This window comes from Ovis canadensis, chromosome 2 (assembly GCF_042477335.2).
Source record: "Ovis canadensis isolate MfBH-ARS-UI-01 breed Bighorn chromosome 2, ARS-UI_OviCan_v2, whole genome shotgun sequence".
In the NCBI taxonomy this organism is placed as follows: Eukaryota; Metazoa; Chordata; class Mammalia; order Artiodactyla; family Bovidae; genus Ovis; species Ovis canadensis.
Window position 1 is genome coordinate 249,586,588 of NC_091246.1, and position 21,635 is coordinate 249,608,222.

Sequence of the window (21,635 nt, forward strand, 5' to 3'; positions counted from 1 at the left end):
CAGACTCCGCCGTTAGGTTACATGTGCTCCTGGATACGGGCACAGGCAAAACGGCCTATGTATCCTGATGGTGGAAACTAAACAGCCTTAAAAAAAAAGTCCAGAACTCTAGGGAGTAGTCTGAAATCTGGAGAATGTTTAGGTTACACTGTTAGGTGGGGGAAATGATAAAATGCAGTAGAGTATCTCAACACTGTAAAAATAATGTGACAGAACGCGTTAATACTGACATCATCAAGTGGGATTTGAGGGTCTTTCCTTCTTTATTTTTTGAACGGTTCAGGTTTGTATAAGGACATGTTATTTCTATCAGCTAGTAAAAAAGTTGTCTCACTTCCCAAATCCCTTTTTCTGAAACCCATCTCAGTCTCAAATGCTCCAGGATGGGAGGTGGGGTGGGGGTGGGGGGTGAGAGTGGGATTGGCTAGCGCTGGGTTGTTTTTCTAAGGGATGGGATGTGGGCCCATTAACCCAAACTGGCTGGACACGAGGGGTGGTCCACTCTGGGCACTGCTGGAAGCAGCCAGCACTCCAGTGGGCGTGAGGGCGTTGAGAAGTGAGTTCGTGCTGCTCATGTCTGTGAGCCCATCTGCTCCACAGGCGTTCAGCCCCGGGAAAGCTGTACTTTCGTAAACCCTGAACCAGGGGAACATCACAGGGGAGTTTAATGGAGAAAAAATTCTCGGATTTCCAATCCTAACTGCAGAAACACTGAGAATCACTGATGGGAGATGGCAAGTTTCTCTTTCACAATGGCCTTTCCTAACACTGTCTTATCTCCCCAGTGAGGAGCCAAATGGGGAGTTTTAAGCTATCGTTTCCTGTTAACAGTGATGCCAGTCCAGAGAGTCAATAATGAACTTATACCTGTGGTGCTCGGCAAAGCGGCTGATTTCTGCAAGTTCTCCAGCAGAAGGCCCAAGTCGGGGAATGCCATCTTCACAGCCTGCAGCAGTTTTACCAGACTCTCAGCACTCAGGGTCTTCTCTTCAGACATTCTGTGCAACAAATTTTCTATTGTCTCCTTGGGTGTTCGGCCCTCACAGCAATTCAGAATCACCTGCAGTGGCGAGCAATCAACCCAACACCAGTCACTGGCAATTCTAAGTGTGTCTGACATACCACTGGAAAGCCCAGCAAGACCGCATTACAGGCTGCCCCGTCTCCAGGTCTTCTCCTGCTCATCTCTAACGCTAGCTGTCACAGTCTCTTCCTTATTCTGTTTCAGTGAAATCCAAAGCATTCTCCAAGCAAACAGCTCTATGAAAATCCTTCTCTTTCAACTGCAGGGCTGTGCATATTCTTTACCTCACTGCATTGTGCAAAAATATTCTTAGGCTAGGCCTACGTGACAGAGCGAGCAGTTTACATCAAAGCTTTAGACCGGGTCTGTTCAGACACTAAGACGGAGAAATCGACTCCAATAAATAAACATGGCTACAGTGTTTTCCCGTTTTATTCAATAAAGTGCCCAGAAGTTGCAAGTTCAGAGCAATTCTGTTACTTTCCTTCCTTTACTGATACAGCAATTTGGACATCCAGATACTCTGTTCGTCTGTGGTCTCCGAAATAACAGATCTAAAGTGCACTTCCGGATTATTTTCCTTGTGGGTTCCTCATTGCCCCTCTCCTCCCCAGTGGCCACAGGTACCAGTTCCAGGCATCACCCCACGGTTCTACCCACTGGTTCTTCCCTGGTGTGCTAGAGGGTTCTCTGAATCAACAGGGCACAGGGCTCCAGCAAAAGGGTGAAAAGCCAAATCCCTGACAGTTACTTTACAGCTATATAACTAATTCTTCATGGGCTGCAATTCACTCTATATAACTTGGTTCTTGTGAATGACTTTGGGGATTATTTCAGTACATGTAGTCTATAGGTTCACAGTAACTGAATCCTGAGGTTTCCTTTGGGAAAATGCCAGCTCTCAGGGGAAAGAGTTAGGCAGATCAGTCATTGTTGCATGTCAGAGGATGCCACTATCAAATTACTCCCATTTAAAAAATAATAAATTCAGGTATAAAACCAAATTGGTGTTATATATGTAAAAGGAGTATTGTATCTATGAAAGGCATGTATATATATTAATAAATTAAGTTGTCATATTTCTTGTCCATATAGAACACGAAGGTCTCATACATATCAGATTTCTATCTACTAAATGAGACATAATTTGAAATAAGGGCTTGTATCTAAAAGCTATTCTGATTTCCATGTTACCTCTTAGATCCTAAGCGATAACCTGATCCAAAATGAGGCGGGCGGATACTGGTAAGAGTGAGAAGGAACTGCTAAGTCAGACAGGCCTAGTTTAAAACCAAGTTCTAAAATGTATGGCCTCTGTGACCTTGGGCAAGTTATTTAAGTCTTTAAACCTTAATTTCCTCATCTGCAAAAGAAAATAACAATACCATCTCTTACACAGTTGTTATGAGGATTCTCTAAAATGAAGCTCCCATTTGTAGAGCCAAGCCTACCTCCTAGGACAAGAGATTGCTAGTAAATGACAGTGGTTACCAATATTAATAGGAACCAAGATGCACAGGGGTTAAGAGATGTGCTTTGTTCACTTATTTATTAAAAGAAATTTTTTTTAATGTGGACCATTTTTAAAGTCTTTACTGAATTTGCTACAATCTTGTTTCTGCTTTATGTTTCGGTTTCTTGGCCAGGGGCATGTAGGATCTTAGCTCCCCAGCCAGGTATGAAACTGGCGCCCCTTCACTGGAAGGGGAAGCGTTAGCCGCCGGACCAGCAGGGCCGCCCCAGATGTGCTTTGTTTAGAAGTCTGGCTTCCCGTGCTGGCCCCAAGCAGCTGTGCCTTTGGGTGCACCGCTCACACTTCTAAAGCTTCTGTTTCTTCATCTTTAAATTAGGGTAATATGGGAAATGGCAACCCACTCCAGTTCCCTCACCTGAAAAATCCTGTGGATGGAGGAGCCTGGTAGGCTACTGTCCATGGGGACGCAAAGAGTCGGATACGACTGAGCAACTTCACTTTCACTTTCTTTTCCCCCCATAAAGTTACTACAAGGGTAGAATTCAATAAGGCTTAAAAGGTCCTCAGCATATTGCTTGGCACACAGGAAACAATAAATGCGTGGCAGCTATAGTAATCACTATTTCTGTATCTGTCTCCAAGCCTGAAGTAAAGAAATGCCTATCCACCACTTCTTACAGAGCCCAAGGCATGTTTGCAGAAGGGCCGTGGTACTTGGGATTAGCATCACTCCAGAAGAGAGGACGTTCCAAAGGCCCGAAACAGCACGTTCCAGATGGTATGAAAACACTGCGCCTATGTGATCGACGTCCACCTCTGCACTCCTGCCTTACTACACTCCTTCAGTTTTAGCGAGAAAGAGTAGCTTAATGAAGCTCTGGTGGAACCCCAATCCTAAGAAGCGTTTTTGTGATTTATAACTAATTTAAGTTCTTCTGCTTCAGCCCTTTCTGTCAAGCAAACTGAAAGTGACAGAAGACAATGACGGGGTGGCCTGCCGGGCTGCGGAGAGCGAGGCTGAGCGTGGGCTCTACCCGGAAGTGCTACTTTACCAAGATAATGAAACAGCTCAGAGGACACATTCAATCTAGCTAATGAGGAAAAGGTTTGAATGAGTAACTGAATGAAATCACTCAACAAGGAATGGGGTACTTCTAGAGCTAGAAGCAACTTACCTAAACTGAGTGCCTAAAATTACACTTAATCTGAAGTCTAAGGAGAAAACAGGGGTTTAATCTTATCCTGTGTGCATATCATCTTTCTCAAGAAGTTCAAAGGAGTTAAATTTTTAAAAATATTATTTTTAAAATACAATTTTGAGATGAAAAGTTTTCCCATTGTATATGAAAAATATGGCAATGCAATATCGTCGAGAATCAGAAAATCTAGGATCCATTGCCTCACTGTCAATCCAATACTCAGCCATCACACCAAGGTTCATAAACATTTTTTCTCCTGAACAGTTAAACCACTTCCCACAGTTTGATGGCACGAAAGTTCTATCTCCCTATTTCTTCCTTCCCAATATCAAAACATTTTTAGCACAAAGTTGAAATCGATAACACCAACAAATACAGTTATCTAGTTGGCTTGAGAAGTCATGCCAGCAGTTTTATGAGGATTTTAGCAGCTGGTGGGAGAGCAAATTGGTACAACCTTCCTGAAGGGCAATTTGGCAATATAGATCAAACACTTGAAAAGCTTGACACTCTCTCTTCCGAAATCTCACTTCTTAGAAATTCCTCTGAGAAAATAATCTGAGATGTATGCGAAGACCTATGTGCAAAATGACCCGTGCAGCATCATTTACGACAGCAAAATACTGGACCAGCAAAAAATAAGAAAAGGATGCCCAACAGGGAAGCATCAGAGAGTCATGGTATAGCCACTCGAACAGCATACAGCTACCATGATCCATACTGTAGGCACGGAAATACACTCACAATATATTCAGTTAGAAAATGAACTCACAAAACTATACGATACTCCCGTCCCAGCGTGATTTAGACGAGCAAAGCGGGAGCACGGGCTCCAAACTGTTAGCAGTGACGATCTCTGAGTGCTGAGATGCTGGGAGGTTTAGGTTTTCTCCTTTCTGCTTACTTTCCCAATTGTGACTTCTTTACTTTAGTACTTACTTACTTACTTTAGTAAGTGACTACTTACTTTAGTGACTTTATCACTAAAGATGAACAGTGTTACCATTTCTGTAAAAAGTGTCATAATAATTAGAAATGTGCCTAAACACACACATACCTAACTCTTTTGGGGGCAAAAGAGTTACGGAGTCAGAATCTTACGGAGTCAGAGCAGGGACAGCCATCTGTCCATGCATCTAAAGATGCAGGGGATACAGGAGGCGTGAAGTAAGAACCCGAGCTTTCAGGCGCTTACCGTGTAGCATGTGAAGAAATACTGCAAGGGGAAAGGTGCTCTGTGCCACAAGAGAGGCTTAAAAATAAGTGTCACATGAGTTCAGGAGGGAGCAAGAGACACTGGACAGTTACCCTTTTCTCAGAGCCAGGCAGGAATTCCTCCTCCACTGTTTCCAGGAACTCCAAAATGGGTCTCAGCTGTGTTACACCCCGGATCAGGTCCTCTTTGTGTTCCAGTAACAGAACAGACAAGGTCTTTCCCTCCTCTGTGCTCCCTGGGGGAGAAAGAGCTGGAGACGGACAAGGGAAGCTAGTCAATTTGAAGAAAATGACAGTGTGGTTTGTCAAGAGAGATCTAACAGAATAGTAAAGTGATTCTCAGCCTGTTCTGAGCACCCGAACATAGAATCTCTTTTTGGAGAGGAAAATACTTTATTATTCCGTTTAAACTCTTCTATGAAAGGGAAAATGTTTCATTTATCTGTCGAAACACAAAGCGGTAGAGCCAGCCAGAGGTTAACGCCTGGTCGGCAAGGCCACCGCTTTGTGCCTAACCCAAACGAGAAACCTCAGCCTTTACGTGCTGTCAGGAAACCAGTCCACCCTGGGCAAGCCAAACACTGATTTGGACGTGTGGCTTTTGAAGGGCAGGAGAACACGGATGATATTCTGCAACTTCAAGGTGTCAGATTTAGCTAACTAGGGGGCAGAAATGAAAACTCAAATTCAGTTTGTATATGTTAACACGCAGCCTCTGGAACTGCAGGTAGAAATTTATGTGCAAATCACTTAATAATAAGCCACTGAAACATGGGATCGCTCGAGCAAGCTTCGTAGCATCTTCCCAGAACAAAATGCAGTCACTCGGGTGGGTGGGGTTCCTCCTACCTTTCGGCTGCACTGCTTCTATAGCCTCCGGCTCTCTGTCTGACAGTGCTGTCTCGACTGCAGGATTGGAATCCTGGTACAGCCGCAACAGGGACACAACGGTCTGAACATCCAGGCTCTCACTTCTCACTTTATCCAGGATTCTCTGAAATGCTGATTGTCCTTCTCCCTCAAGGCATCCCATTATGGTCTGCGGAACACAAGTGCCCAGAAAGTGATGAGGCAGGAATCCTACGCTTCTTGGATTGGGCAAGCAGGCCCTCAACAGTATGATCCCGGCTGACATGGCCTTTCTATGACATTTGATGTTACTATCGCTTCTGCAACACAATTCTCTGGCTTCCTGACATAGAAGTGTTTCGGAAGTGTTTTGGTAAGAACTTGTCTTTCTGAACTGAAGTGAAGTCGCTTAGTTGTGTCCGACTCTTTGCAACCCCGTGGACTGTAGCCTATCAGGCTCCTCTGTCCATGGGGTTTTCCAGGCAAGAATACTGGAGTGGGTTGCCATTTCCTTCTCCAGAGGATCTTCCCAACCCAAGGATCGAACCCGGGTCTCCCGCATTGCAGGCAGACGCTTTACCATCTGAGCCACCAGGGAAGTCCACAGCCCAGTGCCTTTCTGGACACTCTTTCTCTGCCTTCCTCGATGGCTCTTCTTTCAAATCCGTAACCAAAAGCAGTACCTGAGACTGGTCTCAACTCCGTTTTTTCTCTCTTATACACTCTCCTTTTGAAAAGCTCTCACACATGTCGCTTTATGAAGACAACCCTGAAAACCAGCATGCTTGTCCTGAACTCTGTTTCAATCCAGAGCCACAGTGTCTGCTGGACGCAGCTGATCCTCCAGGGGTCTCAGCACTACATGCCTAACACCCAACCCACCTCCACGACTCTTTAAACCTAGAGCCCTAAAACGCCAACAACTCCAGGGGTAAAATAAACAATGTTAGCATTCGACTGAGCATCTCAGGCAGATGGGAGGAAGGCCAGCTGGAAGGCAGAATTAATATTTCTATCTCAGCAGTAATGAAAAATGTGGTAATCAAAACTTAATTTCATGTGGATAGCATTATGTATAATCTTTATATTCCTACTTGGCAAAACTACAACCTACCTCTGATGCTTTTTCATACTGATACGACAAAAGAAAATAGTTTTCTAAGGAGAGCCTTTAGAGAACAAAAATCTAAGGTTTTCTAGACACACACACACACAGCAATATACACAACACAAAAGGATCTCATGAATATGTACACTGGCAAAGTTCACCCAGTTATTATTACATATTCTGACAGTAATTACATGTTTAAAATTATTGTTTAGAGAGACTTGATCTCCTTGCCTCCCAAATAAACAGGATTATAAATGAGTCAGACTCTGTGTTTCTTGAGTTTGCTCGAGCTTGTTTCCTGATCAGAAAGGACTGCATAAAGCTAACTTAAAAAAAAAAAAAAAAGGTTCCTATGTTTCTCGGCCATCTCCAAAAGTAAAGAGATAAAATACATAATCCACACTAAGATTTTACTGGAATAAGCAACTTTCATGAACAAAATATAAATCATTTTGTCTCTATTTAAAAAATAATAAATAAGATAAAGATACCAGTTGAATGCCTAATTCTCTTTGGTCTCATTTATTCAGGCTTTCTGGCTTTCAGCAGTTGGCCTACAGTCTCTTTAGAATGGCTCTTCTTTGACAGCAGTAGGGACCTGCGGCAGGCAGCCTCTGAAATGGCTCCTAGTATGCCCGCCTCCAGGTTTTCACACCCTTGGCTGAGCCTCGTGACTCGCTTCTAAGAAAAAGAATAGGGGCCAGGTAGTGAGCAGGCAAGCATGAGGCTGGGTCACCGTGGCTGCCATCTCGCCCCTGTGTGGACTCTCTCAGCGTCTTTGCTCTGGGGGATGCAAGCTGCCATGCTAGGAGGTGCCCAAGAGAGAGGCCCTCGTGGCAAGGAAGTCAGTCCCTGGCCAACAAACAAATGAGTGAGCTTAGGAAGAGACGTCCCCAGCTGAGCCTCGGCGTGTCTGCAGCCCAGGCTCACACCCTTAGGGCAGCTCCGTGAGGGACACTGAGCCAGGGACTCAGCTGAGCTGTGCCTGGATTTCTGACCCCCAGAAACTGTGAGGGCATAGATGCTTATTCTTTAAAGCTGCTGAAGTTTAAGAGAAATCCGTTCAACGTAGGAACATGGGAACAGGTATCTCCTAAAGACCCACGATTGTTCATACCCTTAGTTTTAAACTGGCTTCTTCCTCTTTATTTTCCACTTCCTCCCTCCCTCCCTCCGACCGACTCGTGCCCGTAGTTGATAACAGCCTACAGCTATCTCATTGTGTCCTAGGCCACTTTTCGTTCACCCGAAGCTCTCCGGATATCCCAGGTCCGCCTCTCTCAGCATCCAATTTGTCTGCATTATCATTTCAGCTGGTGGGGAGGAGAAGCTTTCATCAATGGTGGGATCTGACGTGCTGCTCATTATCCTCACCACCGTCTCCTCCTCTGCCGAACTGCTCAGCAGTGAAATTAAAACATTTGTTAACTTCATTGCTCAGCAGTGACACTAGGGTGGCCATCTGGGAAGAGAAGCAGGGCTGGGCTGATGAAAGGGCCAGGAGTGAGCAGTCAGCTGCCGGGACGGCCCTGCTCCCTTCTCCTTCTTCCAGAACCTACTGCGGACCTGCATCAGAGCCAGCGCAGTTAACTGTTAGCTCCATCAGCGCCCCAGGCTGCCTGGGGCTCCACAGCAGAGTAAGCCCTTTTCTGGAAATAGGGAATCTGCCTAAACAGAAGGGTGTCACATATTGCAACAGGCTGGAACTCACTGATTGTTATCATGGAACAGAACTCTAGGAAAATGAACCAAAACAGACTTTTATTCTTCAACCAGACATTTAGAACCCCTTTGATTCTTACAGTTAAAAGCACTTCAATAAATTCATACCAATTCATGGTCACACAAGTACTCAAAGAACTTTAATCTATGAGTGAAATACGGGTCAATATATTTCAAGACGGAACAGTTTTCTTTCCCTCTATTGTCTGTGAAAAAAATGTTTCCCTCACACTCAGATCTTTTAATGGCATTTACTTATTTTCCCAACTGCCTGCCTACTGCCTTTGGACTTGTCTGGGTTACACCATACTCTTGCTTGCTCAGGCCTTCCCTGAATGCTGAGGGCCAGACAAGGGTAACAACGAGACACACCACGACAGCTCAGTGCCACCCCAGACGCTGCGCAATACGTGCCATCTACTTTACTCCTCACGCCAGAGCCTGCAGGCGTTATCACGACTACCTAAAGAAGAGTCAGAGAGGTGAAGTAACTTGCCCAGGGTTGCATGGCTGGTGAGCAGAATACCAGGATGAAAGGCCAGCTCACTTCACTGACCTGGCACCTCTTTCACAAGGTTCATCTTCCAGACTTTGAGTGTAACCAAATCCATTTCACTGGATTTTATTGGACTTATTAGGATCAACATCAGATGGAACACTGGTTAGCCTCCAGACAATCTATACCATTCCTCCTGGTCTCAATGATTAGTGCGGAGACTGGTATAAATAGGTGTTTAATAAATACTTGTTTAACTGAATGAAATTCCCTTCCCATAAGACCACCAGCCCTTTGAGCTATAGCTGCATATCTTAGACTTGATAATTAGCAGATATTTGAAAAAACAACTTACGTTTCTCTCTCATAGATCTGTAAAATGAATCGTACCCCTTCACTTCTCAAGAAAGTTACCTAATTTTGTCAGTGAGCACAGCCCACAAAACACAGACCTGCACTTCTTAATAAACCCTTGAGGTCATGACACAGTTGAAAATACCAGGTTCACATAAGAGCCTTCACTGTTGTTTGCCTTCAAAACAAAGGTGAAGGAAAAAAAGGATGCTACCAGGCCTTTGGTTTGGGAAGTCTTTCTAGAACTTTAGGTGAAAAGTAGATCAAACAGCAAGGAAATCAATAGTAGAAAGAGATATCTCCTTATTCTAGTCAGACTCACTTTGCTATATACACAATGATTTAAAAAGCAGGGCCATGGCTAGGAATGAAGAAAGCAGACAATTAAAGTTTTAGCATAAAAGCTGAAAAAAAGTGTAAGTTTCTGGTGGTCCCAGGCAGTAAAGAATCTGTCTGCCTTGCAGGAGACGGAGGTTCGATGCCTTGCTTGGGAAGATCCCCTGGAGAAGGAAATGGCTACCCACTCCAGCATTTTTGCCTGGGAAATCCCATAGACAGAGGAGCCTGGGGGGCTCCAGTCCCTGAGGTTGCAAATCGTCAGACACAACTGAGCAACTAACACTTTCACACTTTTCTTTTATTCAGCTCAGCCAGAAGCCCTTTAGGTCAGTACCTGCTTTTTCTAATGGGTCAGAGATACTTCACTGAGAAAAAGACAAGCGGAAGACACTTTCCCATCCCAACACCCCAGAGATTTCTCCTTAATCAGTGTTGGCTTTGGTTTCACACAAGTCAAGCTGCCCAGCCTCTTCTCATGTTGCTGCAATCACTGCTCAAGCAATGGCTTTGCCACCTTTCATCACTTATCTCAGGAAATAAAACAGTCAGGACACTGGTTCATGCGTCCTCCCTTAACTCAATCCAGGCCAACTGCCTATCTCGTATCTGTGTTTTAGGGAAAAAAAAAAGGAACTGACTGGTCCATCTCAATCAGAATATCACTTATAACCTTAATAGGCCTCAAAATTACACATATAAGTGTAAATTATTTTTAACATTGAGCTATCTTTTTTTTTAAATAATTTTATTAATTTATTTTTGGCTGTGTTGGCTCTTTGTGGCTGAGTGGGCTTTTCTCTAGTTGCAATGAGCAGAGGCCACTCTCCAGCTGTGGTGCATGGGTTTCTCATTATAGTGGCTTCTCTTGTGGAACAGGGGCTCTAGGCTGCACAGGCTTCAGGAACGGCAACTCCTGGGCTCTGGAGCACACACTCGGTAGCTGCGGCGCACGGGGTTACATGCTCTGCAGCATGTGGGATTTTCCTGGACCAGGGACCGAACCTGTGTCTCCCGAATCGGCAGGCGGATTCTTTACCACTGAGCCACCAGGGAGGCCCAAGCTAATTTTTTTTTTAATGTGATGATGATTAACCAAATCACCACCACCACCACCCACAAAAAAAAAAAAAAAACAGTCAAAGCTATCTGGGAGCTAGAAATGTATAAACAGAACAATAGCAAACAAACTGTAGCTGAAATGCAGAATGCCTATGTGCCAGGATTTCTTTGTTGTCAAGACATTCTATAAAGATAGGGATCCAGCCTTATTTATGTTTTTTCCAAGTAACCAGCTCAATGCCTGGCACATACCAGTTGCTTAGTAAATATTTGCTGAATCAAGAGGAAAGCAAAGAATAACAATTGGGAAAATGGGTATTCAGCAACTCCTCAAAACACTGAGAGCTGTCAGCATCGACGCTGTGACATCTGCCATCACACATTAAGAATTTTGTAGGCCGTTAACTTCTCCAGCAATGCTTCTCAAAATGTAGTCTAGAGGTACCAAAAAAGCTATCCACGGGGAACTTGTTCAAGATGGAGATTCCCAAGCTCTACCAGAATGTAAGATTCAGACTCTGGAAATGTGGTCTGGAGGCGTACATTTTAACAAGATCATTTTTATATACACTGAATTGTTATTCTAGAGACTGATGGCTTCATGTGAGACACTACACAGGCAGGTCAGGAAACTACTTTCAAGGGTAATGGCACCCATTTGAAAGCATGACTTGCAAATTAAGCTTAAACATCAACAGCAAACCATCTCATGTCAAACGAAGTGACCGCAGTACTAGGATATTACAAGGCATTAAGTGAAAAAGGAGTTTCAAGGCTGACTGGGTCCACAAACACTGAGTTAATGTATCAGCAAACAACAGCAGTCATCCCCTGTTGAGCTCCTTCTATGTGCCTGGCATTTTAGTATGAGTTTTACATAAATCTTAATTAATTCACAATGACCCTATGATGCAGGTGATAACACTCCCAAATTTTACAAATTAGGAACTCAAGACTTACAGAGATTAAGCTGATGAAGGTCACGAGGCTAGTAAACGGGGGGGTGTGTGTGTGCGCGCTCAGTCACTCAGTCCTGTCTGACTCTTCGCGGCCCTATGGACTATAGTCTGCCAAGCTGCTCTGCCCACAGAAATTTCCAGCCAGGAATACCAGAGTGGGGTGCCATTTTCTACTCCAGAGCTAGTAAATAGTAGAGCTAGATAAATAAATGGTATATACATACAATGGAACCCTGCTCAGCAATAAAAAGGAATGAATATGCAACAACCTGGGTGAACCTCAAAATAGTTACGCTGAATGCAAGAAGCCAGACCAAAGGAACACAGACTACAGGACTCCATTTATGTAACACTTGAGAAGATGCACGTTCATCGAGAGAGGAAGCAGACCAGCGTCACCTGGGGAAGGGCGAGTGGGAAAGGGCAGGACGGCCGGATGGCCAAGGAATGAGTGGGAAGGGGCAGGACGGCCGGATTGCCAAGGGGTGTGAAAATATTTTTAGGGGGGATGGACATGGTCACTATCTTGACTATGATGATGATTTCAGGTTTTGAAACTTAGCAAACTGCAACCTTTAAATATGTGCACTTTGTTGTATGTCAATCATACCTCAAACTGTCTAAAAGAAATCAGAGTACGAGAAAGTGAGAGAAAGAAGTGTCCAGGGCCTATGCACAAGGCAGGGACTCCTAACTCTCTCCTGCTTGCTTGCTCTACATATATACAATTTTTTTTTTTGGCCCTACCACACGGTTTTCCAGATCTTAGCTCCCCAACCAAGGACTGAACCCAGGACCCCTGCAGTGGAAGCGGCAAGTCCACCAAGGAATTCCTCCTCCAACTCTATGTTTAATTTAATTTAATCTTATGTTCTTACAGTATTTCCCCCTTTTTCTTTCTGTAGCTGAGCAATTTATTATAGAATAAAACAGAATAAGTTTTAAGTGTAGCCACCAAGTGTTTTGTAGAGCTCTTACTCTGACCTCTAAAACTGAGGAAGAAATAACATAATCCTATAAAGATCACCCAGGGAGAATCAGTGTTGTTGCAAAGTACTATTAACATTGTTGCCATCAAAGGATTAGGGCAAGGAGAAGGGGGGAAATGCTGAATGAATCCTTGTACAGCAAGTATTTTTTGAGCACCTGTTATGTGCCAGACACTTTTAGGTACCAGTGTTAAGAAAAAAAAATGCATCAGACACAGTTTGAGTGAGTACACAGCTGGCACTAATAATTTGAGGACGACTGGTCTAAGGAGCGATGATGCCCCTCTGTAACTCAAGTTAGTGGACAGGAAGTCATGACAGAAAGCGAAGGTGTGTCTCTAAGCTATCGAGGTAACAAACTAGCGACAAAAATGATGGACTGGACCGTTAAGAGAACATCCAAGTGCAAAAATATAAAACCATCATGTCCTTCTGCATAATCAGTACAAAGAATACCAAGGATTTACAATCTGAAACCTCCCCTAAGAGCGTCATCAGGGTCCACACAGTCTTGCAAACAGTTTATCTCTCAAGAAAACAATTTACAGCCAAATGTCAGTAAACCATGGTTGTGGTAAACACTTGACCTTGAATTTGTTTTTTCAAAAAAGTAACTTGTGGTGGGGCAGAGCAAGAGAGGCTCAAGAGGAAGGGGATATATATACACACACACACACACACTTAGGGCCAATTTGCATTGTTCAGCAGAAATCAACACAACACTATAAAGCAACTATCCTCCAATTAAAAGTTAAACAATAAAATAAAAAGCAACTTGCTATGAATTAGGGAACTATTCAAACAGTAGAAGGCATGCATTGCTTGGATGAATAGTAACTGGTGATTTAGTCGCTAAGTTGTGTTCGACTCTTGCGACCTCATGGACTGTAGCCCACCAAGTTCCTCTGTCCATGGGATTTTCCAGGCAAGAATACTGGGGTGGGTTGCCATTTCCTTCTCCAGGGGATCCTCCCGATCTAGGGATCGAAGCGGGGTCTCCTGCACTGCAGGCGGATTCTTTACCAACTCAGTCACCAGCAGTAACTAATGGCCACTAACCTGCCCACAGCACCAGAGGAGGCCTCCCCACCAGACCCGCCAGTCAGATGAGCAAGCCTGCAGGGCAGCGCCCGCCCACTCTGCCAGCAGCCCTCAGAATAAGAGGCGAGGCCACGAGAAAGGGGAAGCAAGGGAGTCCTAAGTGGCCATGTGGTCAGTCCTGCACCGTCAGGTGTGAGGAGCCGGGTAGTGAGGGAGCCCACTGGTGGGGGCGCATCTCACCGAGATGATGAAAAAACAGAAAACATCAACCAAGTAACAGAGATGATAAGCATTTGCCAGTTTTCTGTAGGCAACACTGAACATTTATACATATGCGACATACACGTATCATTTTTACCCCACTGGGAGGCAATAACTCAGTGTGTAACACAAGAGCTCTAACATCAGAACGCTTAGGTTTGATTTCTTGCTCAGAGTTTAGTTTCATGACCTCTGCAACCTTGGCCAAGCTATCTCACTTCTTTGAGATACTTCTTCTCATCCATAAAACAGGGATATAAAATAATAAAATAGTATCCACTTCAATGATCTTTGTGAGGATTAAATGAGATAACTAACACATGTACCAAGCATAGCACAGGAAAAGTATTCAATAAAAGTTTCCGTTATTGTCTGAAAATAGCAAACGTATTCCTAAAAACTGGATGCAATTTACTATGTAAGTTTACATTAAATCCTTTTTGTATCATGTTTTCAGTATCTATGATTATTTTGTTTTCTGTTTTTATTATTTGATCTATGATTTCGGGTTATCTGTGACTACCTTCTGCCTCATTAATTAATCAGGAGGAAATGGTAACCTCAGTTAAGTATCCCGGTTCAACACTGGGGATTCACCTAGTGATCAAAACGTGTCTTTGTTTTGAAAGTACCTTGCCTAGCACTTTTGTAAGATTGTCCTTTTAGCAGGTAAATGGCTCCCCCCGCCCCCGCCAAAAAAAAACTTAAGGTTTGAAAAAAATTGAGACCCTGATACCTGATGCTATCCTGAGAACACGGAACCAGCAAACAAATAAAACTCATGTACCTACCTGCTTCTGCACATCTTTAATTTCTGAACACTCTTCTAGTCTTTTTAAAACATCCTGGGTAATCAAGAGTGCGTCTGAAAAGATTTTTTCATTTTCTAGAAGAAAATTCAGCTGGTAATGTTTCCCCTCATACTCTGAATGTAAAACAAAACAAAATTTAAACAATCAGTGGCTGATTACTTGAAATGATTTTTACAAGCATAAGCTGAGAACTTTTAGGTCACGCACTGCATTTATAAATGGTATCTAACATATCAATTATGAGCAGCAGAAAACACCATTTCTTACAGCTTCCTCCTTTGTGTCATCTTCCTCCTAGTTAAGATAATGGGTAAAAATAAAAAACGGTACATGGTTATTTCAATACAATACTGCTTTTCTGCTCCGTGGTTCACCTTCAGGCTTCCAACACTTAAAACCACAGACGTGCTTAAAAGAAGAATGCCCTAGTACGATTACTGCATTGGATCTTGGTTTCCAATCTAACAGTGGTCTTTGACAAGTTTATCAATGAAACAAAAAAAACTCACAAAGGTCACTGAGTCCATAATAGAAGGATAGGTTACAAAATAACGATTAAGTGAATATTACCTTGTTCTGCTCCCTTTGCCTCCCTAAAGGTTTGTACAACAGGGGAGGAGGGACAAACTTCAGCTGACTGAGCCACTGGGGTGTCTGTGTGCCCCTGAACCTCCTGGGCAGCGGAAGGATCCGCTCTCATCTCTTGCACCGCCGCATGGACCCCGTGTTTCACCTCCGCTCTCACGGGGCCCCCTGGAGGAGCGGAAACCTCCGGGGAAGCGTGATGCTCTCCAGTACCCTCGGAGGAAAGGATTTCCGTTTCAGGCTTCTCCGACTCCTTCCTGGATGGCTCTGGTGGTGCGGAGACGTCCCTCACTACCTGACCCTGGACAGAGCAGTTTACGAGGCTGGCCAGAAGGTTTTTACAACTAACGGCCACGTCGAACATCTGTAGGCTGTCGGCTAAGGAGATGATTTTGGAGAAGTTGTGCTTGCCCACAGGCAGTTTGCCGGTGTACATCATTTCCAACAAGAGGGCAAACTCCTCGGGGCTCACGACGGATGCATCGATGGAGATGGTGTCTGTGTTGTCCAGCAGGGTTTTGAACAGGAGGCTGGCAGCAGCCAGGACCAGCTTGTGGGCCCGGAAGTAAATGGTCCCGATGGAGATGGTGCAGTCACAGAGCTGCTGCTCCTTGCACAGTGTGTAGAGCCTCTGTAGCAGCTGCCGGCTGTAGTTGGGGAGCTCCATCGTGTTAGCTCTGTCCGAGGAACCCCCTTCCTCTCTTCTTCCAGAAACGCTTGGTGAGGGTCAGCACGCCATCCTGGAGGAACCCCCAGAAATGCCACGTTAATGCTTCACAAGCACACAGGGAAATGCCCTGAATGAAATATTAAGATGAACATGCAGTTCACTGGTTCATTCAGCAAATGCTGCTGAATAGGAAGGGCTGGGTGCACTGAATTAATCATTATGATAACTGGTATGGGTTTGACTGCATGAGAGGGACTCTGCTTGGTGTGCCATCTGGATGATCTCATTTGATCCTTACAAGATACTCTAACCTTCCCATTTCACAGATGAGACTGAAGCTCAAAGAGACTGAGAGAACCAGCCTAAGGAAAAACAGCCACTAAACGGCATGCCCATGTCTCACTGATTTCAAAACTGTCAGTCACAACACTGCCAAAGGTGTCTGCTCTCGAGCTCTCAGCCAACCGAGGAGACAAACACCCATCAACAGGTCTGCAGTGCAGCGGCCTGCCTGCAGCACTGCACACGGGCCATCACTCCCCGCCCTCTAAGATGCATCTCTCGCTTGCGCCTGCACTGCGCAGGGGCCTCTGCACCGCTCTGGCCTCTAAAATCTTCTCTGCTCCAGGACTGTCATCTCACATCTTATCTTCTCTCCCATCTCATTCCACGCCTCTGAAACATGTACATGCTCAGAGCTTTCAGATTTCTCTCTTTCGCTCAGACCCCCCCCCCCCCGAACCCCAGATGCACACTTGCAGCTACCTACTGAGCATCTCCAACTGGAGGCCCGATCAGCTTCTCAAACTTAAACTCGAGCTCCCCTGCCATCTTCCCCGTACTTCACGGCAACTCTGTCCCTTCTTGTTGTTCAGATACAAAACCTGGAAATCATTCTGGACTCCTGCTTTTTCTCATGTCCCTTATCCAAGGCTTTATAAATCCTGTTGGCTCTATCTTCAAAATACATCCCAACTCCAACCACTAATCACCACCTCCCCTGGCTCTACTTTGGTCAGCCCACGCCATCATCACCTTTTATGTGGATTACTGCAACAACGTCCTAACTGGTCTCCGTGCCTCTGCCATTCCGAGCCCGACCTCTCTCTACCCAACCCTACCTTCAACCCAGGAATCAAGGTCATCTTTTAGCACAGTCAGGTACCGTCACTTTGTACAAAAGAATCCGTGGTTCCTGGTCTCAGAGTAAAAGCCAAATGCCAGAATCTGACGCTGGCTGTCATTAGCTCTCGAACTCATCTTCCGCCCCATTCCCCCTCACCCGTGTGCTGAAAGCACCAGGCCTTACTTGCTGCTCATGGAACACACGAAGCACACTTGTGCACAGGTTTCTTCACATGTGTGTGTGGTTCACTCCCGCTCCCATCAGGGCTCTGCTCAAAGGCCACAGATCAACGAGGCCTTCCCTGACCATGTTCTTTAAACAATAGCCTCTTCTCCAACCTCAGAACGTTCCATCCCTCTTTTTCTATTTTCCATCATAGCTACTGACACGTTTTTATTACTTACTTATTATGTACCTCCCTTCACTAGGAATACAAACTCCATTAGGAGAGGAGCTTTTCCCCCTCATTGTCTGTTGTATCCCAGTGCTTAAAATTCTGCCTAACACGAACACTGTTAGTTGGTGGATTGAATAAATGAATGAGAAAAAATGTAATGATAGAGATTTGTACCTAGAAGCCCAGCTTGGGGAACAGGGATATCCAAAAGTCAGAGTGAGGTTTCTGAGGAGGAGCTAACAGCTAACCTGCCTTAAGAAATGAATAGGCACTGATGAGGTGAAAAGAGAGGGGAAAAAGGCATTCCAAGCAGGGAAGCCTGTGGGAAGCACACAGATAAGAACACATCACACAGTGGCAGGAAGGAGGTTCAGGAGGCGGGAGCATAAGGACATCAGTGATAGTGGGACATAAAGAAGGGGACAGGGAGGGCCAGGACACAAATCTGGAGAGGCAGGCCGAGGTTTCGCCCACAGAGAGGCACACAGACCACGCTCAGGGGCTTGGATTTAGCCTAACGGCAGTGAGGAGTCGATAATGGCTTTGAGGGACTTTAACTAGGACAGTCACGTGGCCAGATACGCATTTGGGAATATCTCATCCAAGCGACACTTGTATAGAATATGAAGGGGATAATGCTAGAGTCAGGCTCTATTACTGCAGAAGTTCACGGAAAAATCACTGAGGGCTTTGACCAGCAGAAGCGGTAATAGAGGGGAGAGAGAGGTAGACAAAAATAGTTAGAAGTGTAACTGTCATGACTTAGGATCTGAAGAGATGTGAGGGAAGTCAGAGACAATCCCCAGGTTCCTGGTTTGGTGAGGGAGTCATCCAAAATGATCCAGATAACATGAAAGAGATCGTTTAGGGAAGGAGACATCCAGTTCTGTTTTGGGTTTGAGGATATTATGATGATAGCAAAACTATATAATCTCACTTGTATAAATTTTTTAAAAACTACAGAAAGGATGGAAAGACGTTTATCGAAATAACAACGGTGGCCTTTGTTAGAAGGAGAACGACTACCTTATCACTCTACCACTATTTCCTTATTTTCCCACATTTAAAACTGACAAATAGAAATGAAAATATCTCCAACTTCTGGCTTCCAGGTTTCTCGTCTGGCATGTAAGGAGATTAAAAGTCACCATTCTACCCTGACAACAAGTGAAAAGTGGAAAAATCAACAACGCTTCTCAGCTCTGTCAGAGAAGCGAAGTCAGTGGGCAAAAGCAGTGCCCCCAAACTGGAGAGACAGGCAGAGAGTCACAGCTCCTCAGAGAGAAAGCCACCAGCAGAAGCTCATGGGAAACAGCACCAGGATAGGAAAACTAAGCTTAAGTTGACAAACTGATAGAGGCTCAGGGTGGACAAGTCTGAGAGTTAAAAACCCCAGAGGGATGGAGGCATAATTTTGTGAGTTTTAACTCCAAGAGTTCTACTGAGTTCTAACAGCATATCTTGGAGAAAAATTCCCTTCTGTTCTGGCAGGAGGAAGGAGAAAGTAATCATTTTAAAATATGACAAAGCATTCTGTTCTTCTCAACAAGGTGTAGAATCAGAAGAAAATATTTTACCAGAGTCTAACCTAACTGGAGGAGGGGGAACACCCAACTTCAGCCCATTCTAGTCATCCTGAGCCACTTAAAGGTGTGGCGGGCAGCGGGTAAAGTACTGCTGAAGTTCATAGTCCGGGGCACAGGCTTGCCAAAAACTGAGACCGACTGCCTGTAAAACACACTTCCTCCTCCTCGCACCTCACCACCTCAGTGTTCTAAATATGCCAGTTAAAGCAGACTGTCAGAGTGGACCAAAAGACAAGACCCATCTCATGTTGTCTATCAGAAACCCACTGAAAGACGCGTATCGATTATAGTCAAAGCTTTCTACCTAGAACGGTCACGAGGCAGGGATGTCTCATTTCACCACTGCTTGTCAATATCATTCTGGAGAAAGTAAAGGTGTACATATGGGAAGGAAGGCACAAAACAGCCTGTTCACAGATGACATGGCGTCTGATGAGAGGGTGTATAGAAAATCTGAAGGAACTGAAAAAAAAAGTTAGTACTAATGACAGCAAACTTGAGGATGCAAGGTAAATAGAAAAGTTAATTGCTTTCCCCATCAGCAATGAATAAGTGGAATTGGAAGCTAAAACATTCCCATTTCAGCTGCACCCCAAAAAGTAAAATTTAAAAAGCGAAATACTTAAGAATAAGTCTAACAAAATATATATAACATGTATATGAGAAAAACTACTAAACTCTGAGGAAAGATATCAAAGAAAAACTGAGTAAATGGAGAAATATTCCATGTTCATGGACAGGAAGACTCAGTGTCAAGATTTCAGTTCTTCCTAACTTGATCTATAAATTCAAAACAATCCTAATCAAAATCTCAGCAAGTTATTTTGTGGATACTGACAGATTCTAAAGTTTATATGGAGAGGCCAAAGAGCCAGAACAGCCAACTCAGAATCAGCGTAGAAGGGCAAAGCAGGAGGACTCACACTGCTCAGCGCTCAGCTTCGATCCTCAGCGGCAGAGCCACAGCAAACTAAACAGTGTGCGACCGGCGGAAGGGCGGGCAGACCCACAAAATACAGCCAGGTGACCTGTGACAATGGAGCAAAGGCAGTGTGACGCAAAGACAGTATTTTCAACAAATGGGGCTGGAACAACTGGACGTCCGTATGTGAAAAAAAAAGAAGAATCTATTAAATAGACACAGCCTTCACAAATTTAACTCAAAACGAATCACAGACTTAAAAGCAAAACACAATACTATAAAACCCCTAGAAAACAGCACAGCAGAAAACCTAGATGAACTCAAGTATGGCAACGACTTTTTAGAAATACCGCCTGAGCCATGATCCCTGAAAGAAATCACACATAGGATGGATTTCATTAAACTTAAAGAACTTCTGCTCTGTGAATGATTATGTTAAGAGAATGAGAAGACAAGCCACAGAGCAACAGTCTAGGAGCAAATATCTGCAAAAGACACATCTGTTAAAAGGCTATTATCCAAAACATACGAAGAATTCTTAAAACTCAACAATAAAAAAAAACCAACCTGATTAAAAAATAGATCGAAGACCTTAACAGACATCCCACCAGGAAAGAGCTACAGATAGCAAGTAAGACTATAAAAAGATGTCTAACTTCATATGTTATAAGGGAATTGCAAAGAAAACCTATTAGAAACACCAAAACCCAAATCACTGACAACACCAAATGCAGGTGAGGATGGTTGGCAACAGGAACCGCTATTCATTGCTGGCAAGAATACAAACTGGTACAGCACTTTGTAAACGGTTTAGGAGTTTCTTATAAAATTAAGCATACTCTTATCATACGATCCTACAGTTGTGCTCCTTGGTATTTACCCAAACAAACTGAAAACTTACGGCCACACAAAAGCCTGCACACAGATGTTTACAGGAGCTTTATTCATAACTGCCAAAACTTGGAACCAATCAAAACATCATTTATCAGGTAAATGGATAAACTGTGGTACATCTCAACAATGGAATATGATTCTGTGCAAAAAGAAATGATGTATCAAGCAATGGAAAGACGTCGAGGAAACTTAAAATGCATATGAGTAAGTGAAAGAATCCAACACAAAAAGGCTACTGTATGTATACAACCATACGATATTCTGGAAAACGTAAAATGATGGAGATAGCAGAAGATCAGCGGTGGCCAGTGGTTAGGAGTAGGGAGGGATAAACAGGTGAAGCATGGAGGGTCTTTAGAGCAGAGAAACTATCCTCTATGGTGAATTCATGTATCAGACACAGGACAAAATCCATAGAATGCATGAAACCAAAACTGTACCCTAATGTACAGGAGACAGGGATCAAGACTATCCTCATGGAAAAGAAATGCAAAAAAGCAAAATGGCTGTCTGGGGAGGCCTTACAAATAGCTGTGAAAAGAAGAGAAGTG

The 21,635-nt window shown here is 44.1% G+C and overlaps 1 protein-coding gene across 8 annotated transcripts in view; it reads right to left on the bottom strand.

The window, feature by feature from the left end:
• Nucleotides 1-21,635, bottom strand: part of ZBTB40 (zinc finger and BTB domain containing 40) — a 76,560-nt gene that overhangs the window by 21,228 nt on the left and 33,697 nt on the right. For 7 of the 8 annotated variants that reach the window (XM_069579097.1, XM_069579096.1, XM_069579098.1 and 4 more), the window contains 5 exons: nt 15,475-16,229; nt 14,884-15,017; nt 5,762-5,951; nt 5,006-5,163; nt 868-1,060 (listed from right to left, as the gene is read on the bottom strand). In XM_069579097.1, the coding sequence (XP_069435198.1) occupies nt 868-1,060; nt 5,006-5,163; nt 5,762-5,951; nt 14,884-15,017; nt 15,475-16,156 (1,357 nt within the window). In that variant the 5' untranslated portion in view covers nt 16,157-16,229. Of the gene's footprint in view, nt 1-867; nt 1,061-5,005; nt 5,164-5,761; nt 5,952-14,883; nt 15,018-15,474; nt 16,230-20,191; nt 20,297-21,635 lie in introns of those variants that run through there. The other variant, XM_069579099.1, reaches the window with a different exon arrangement.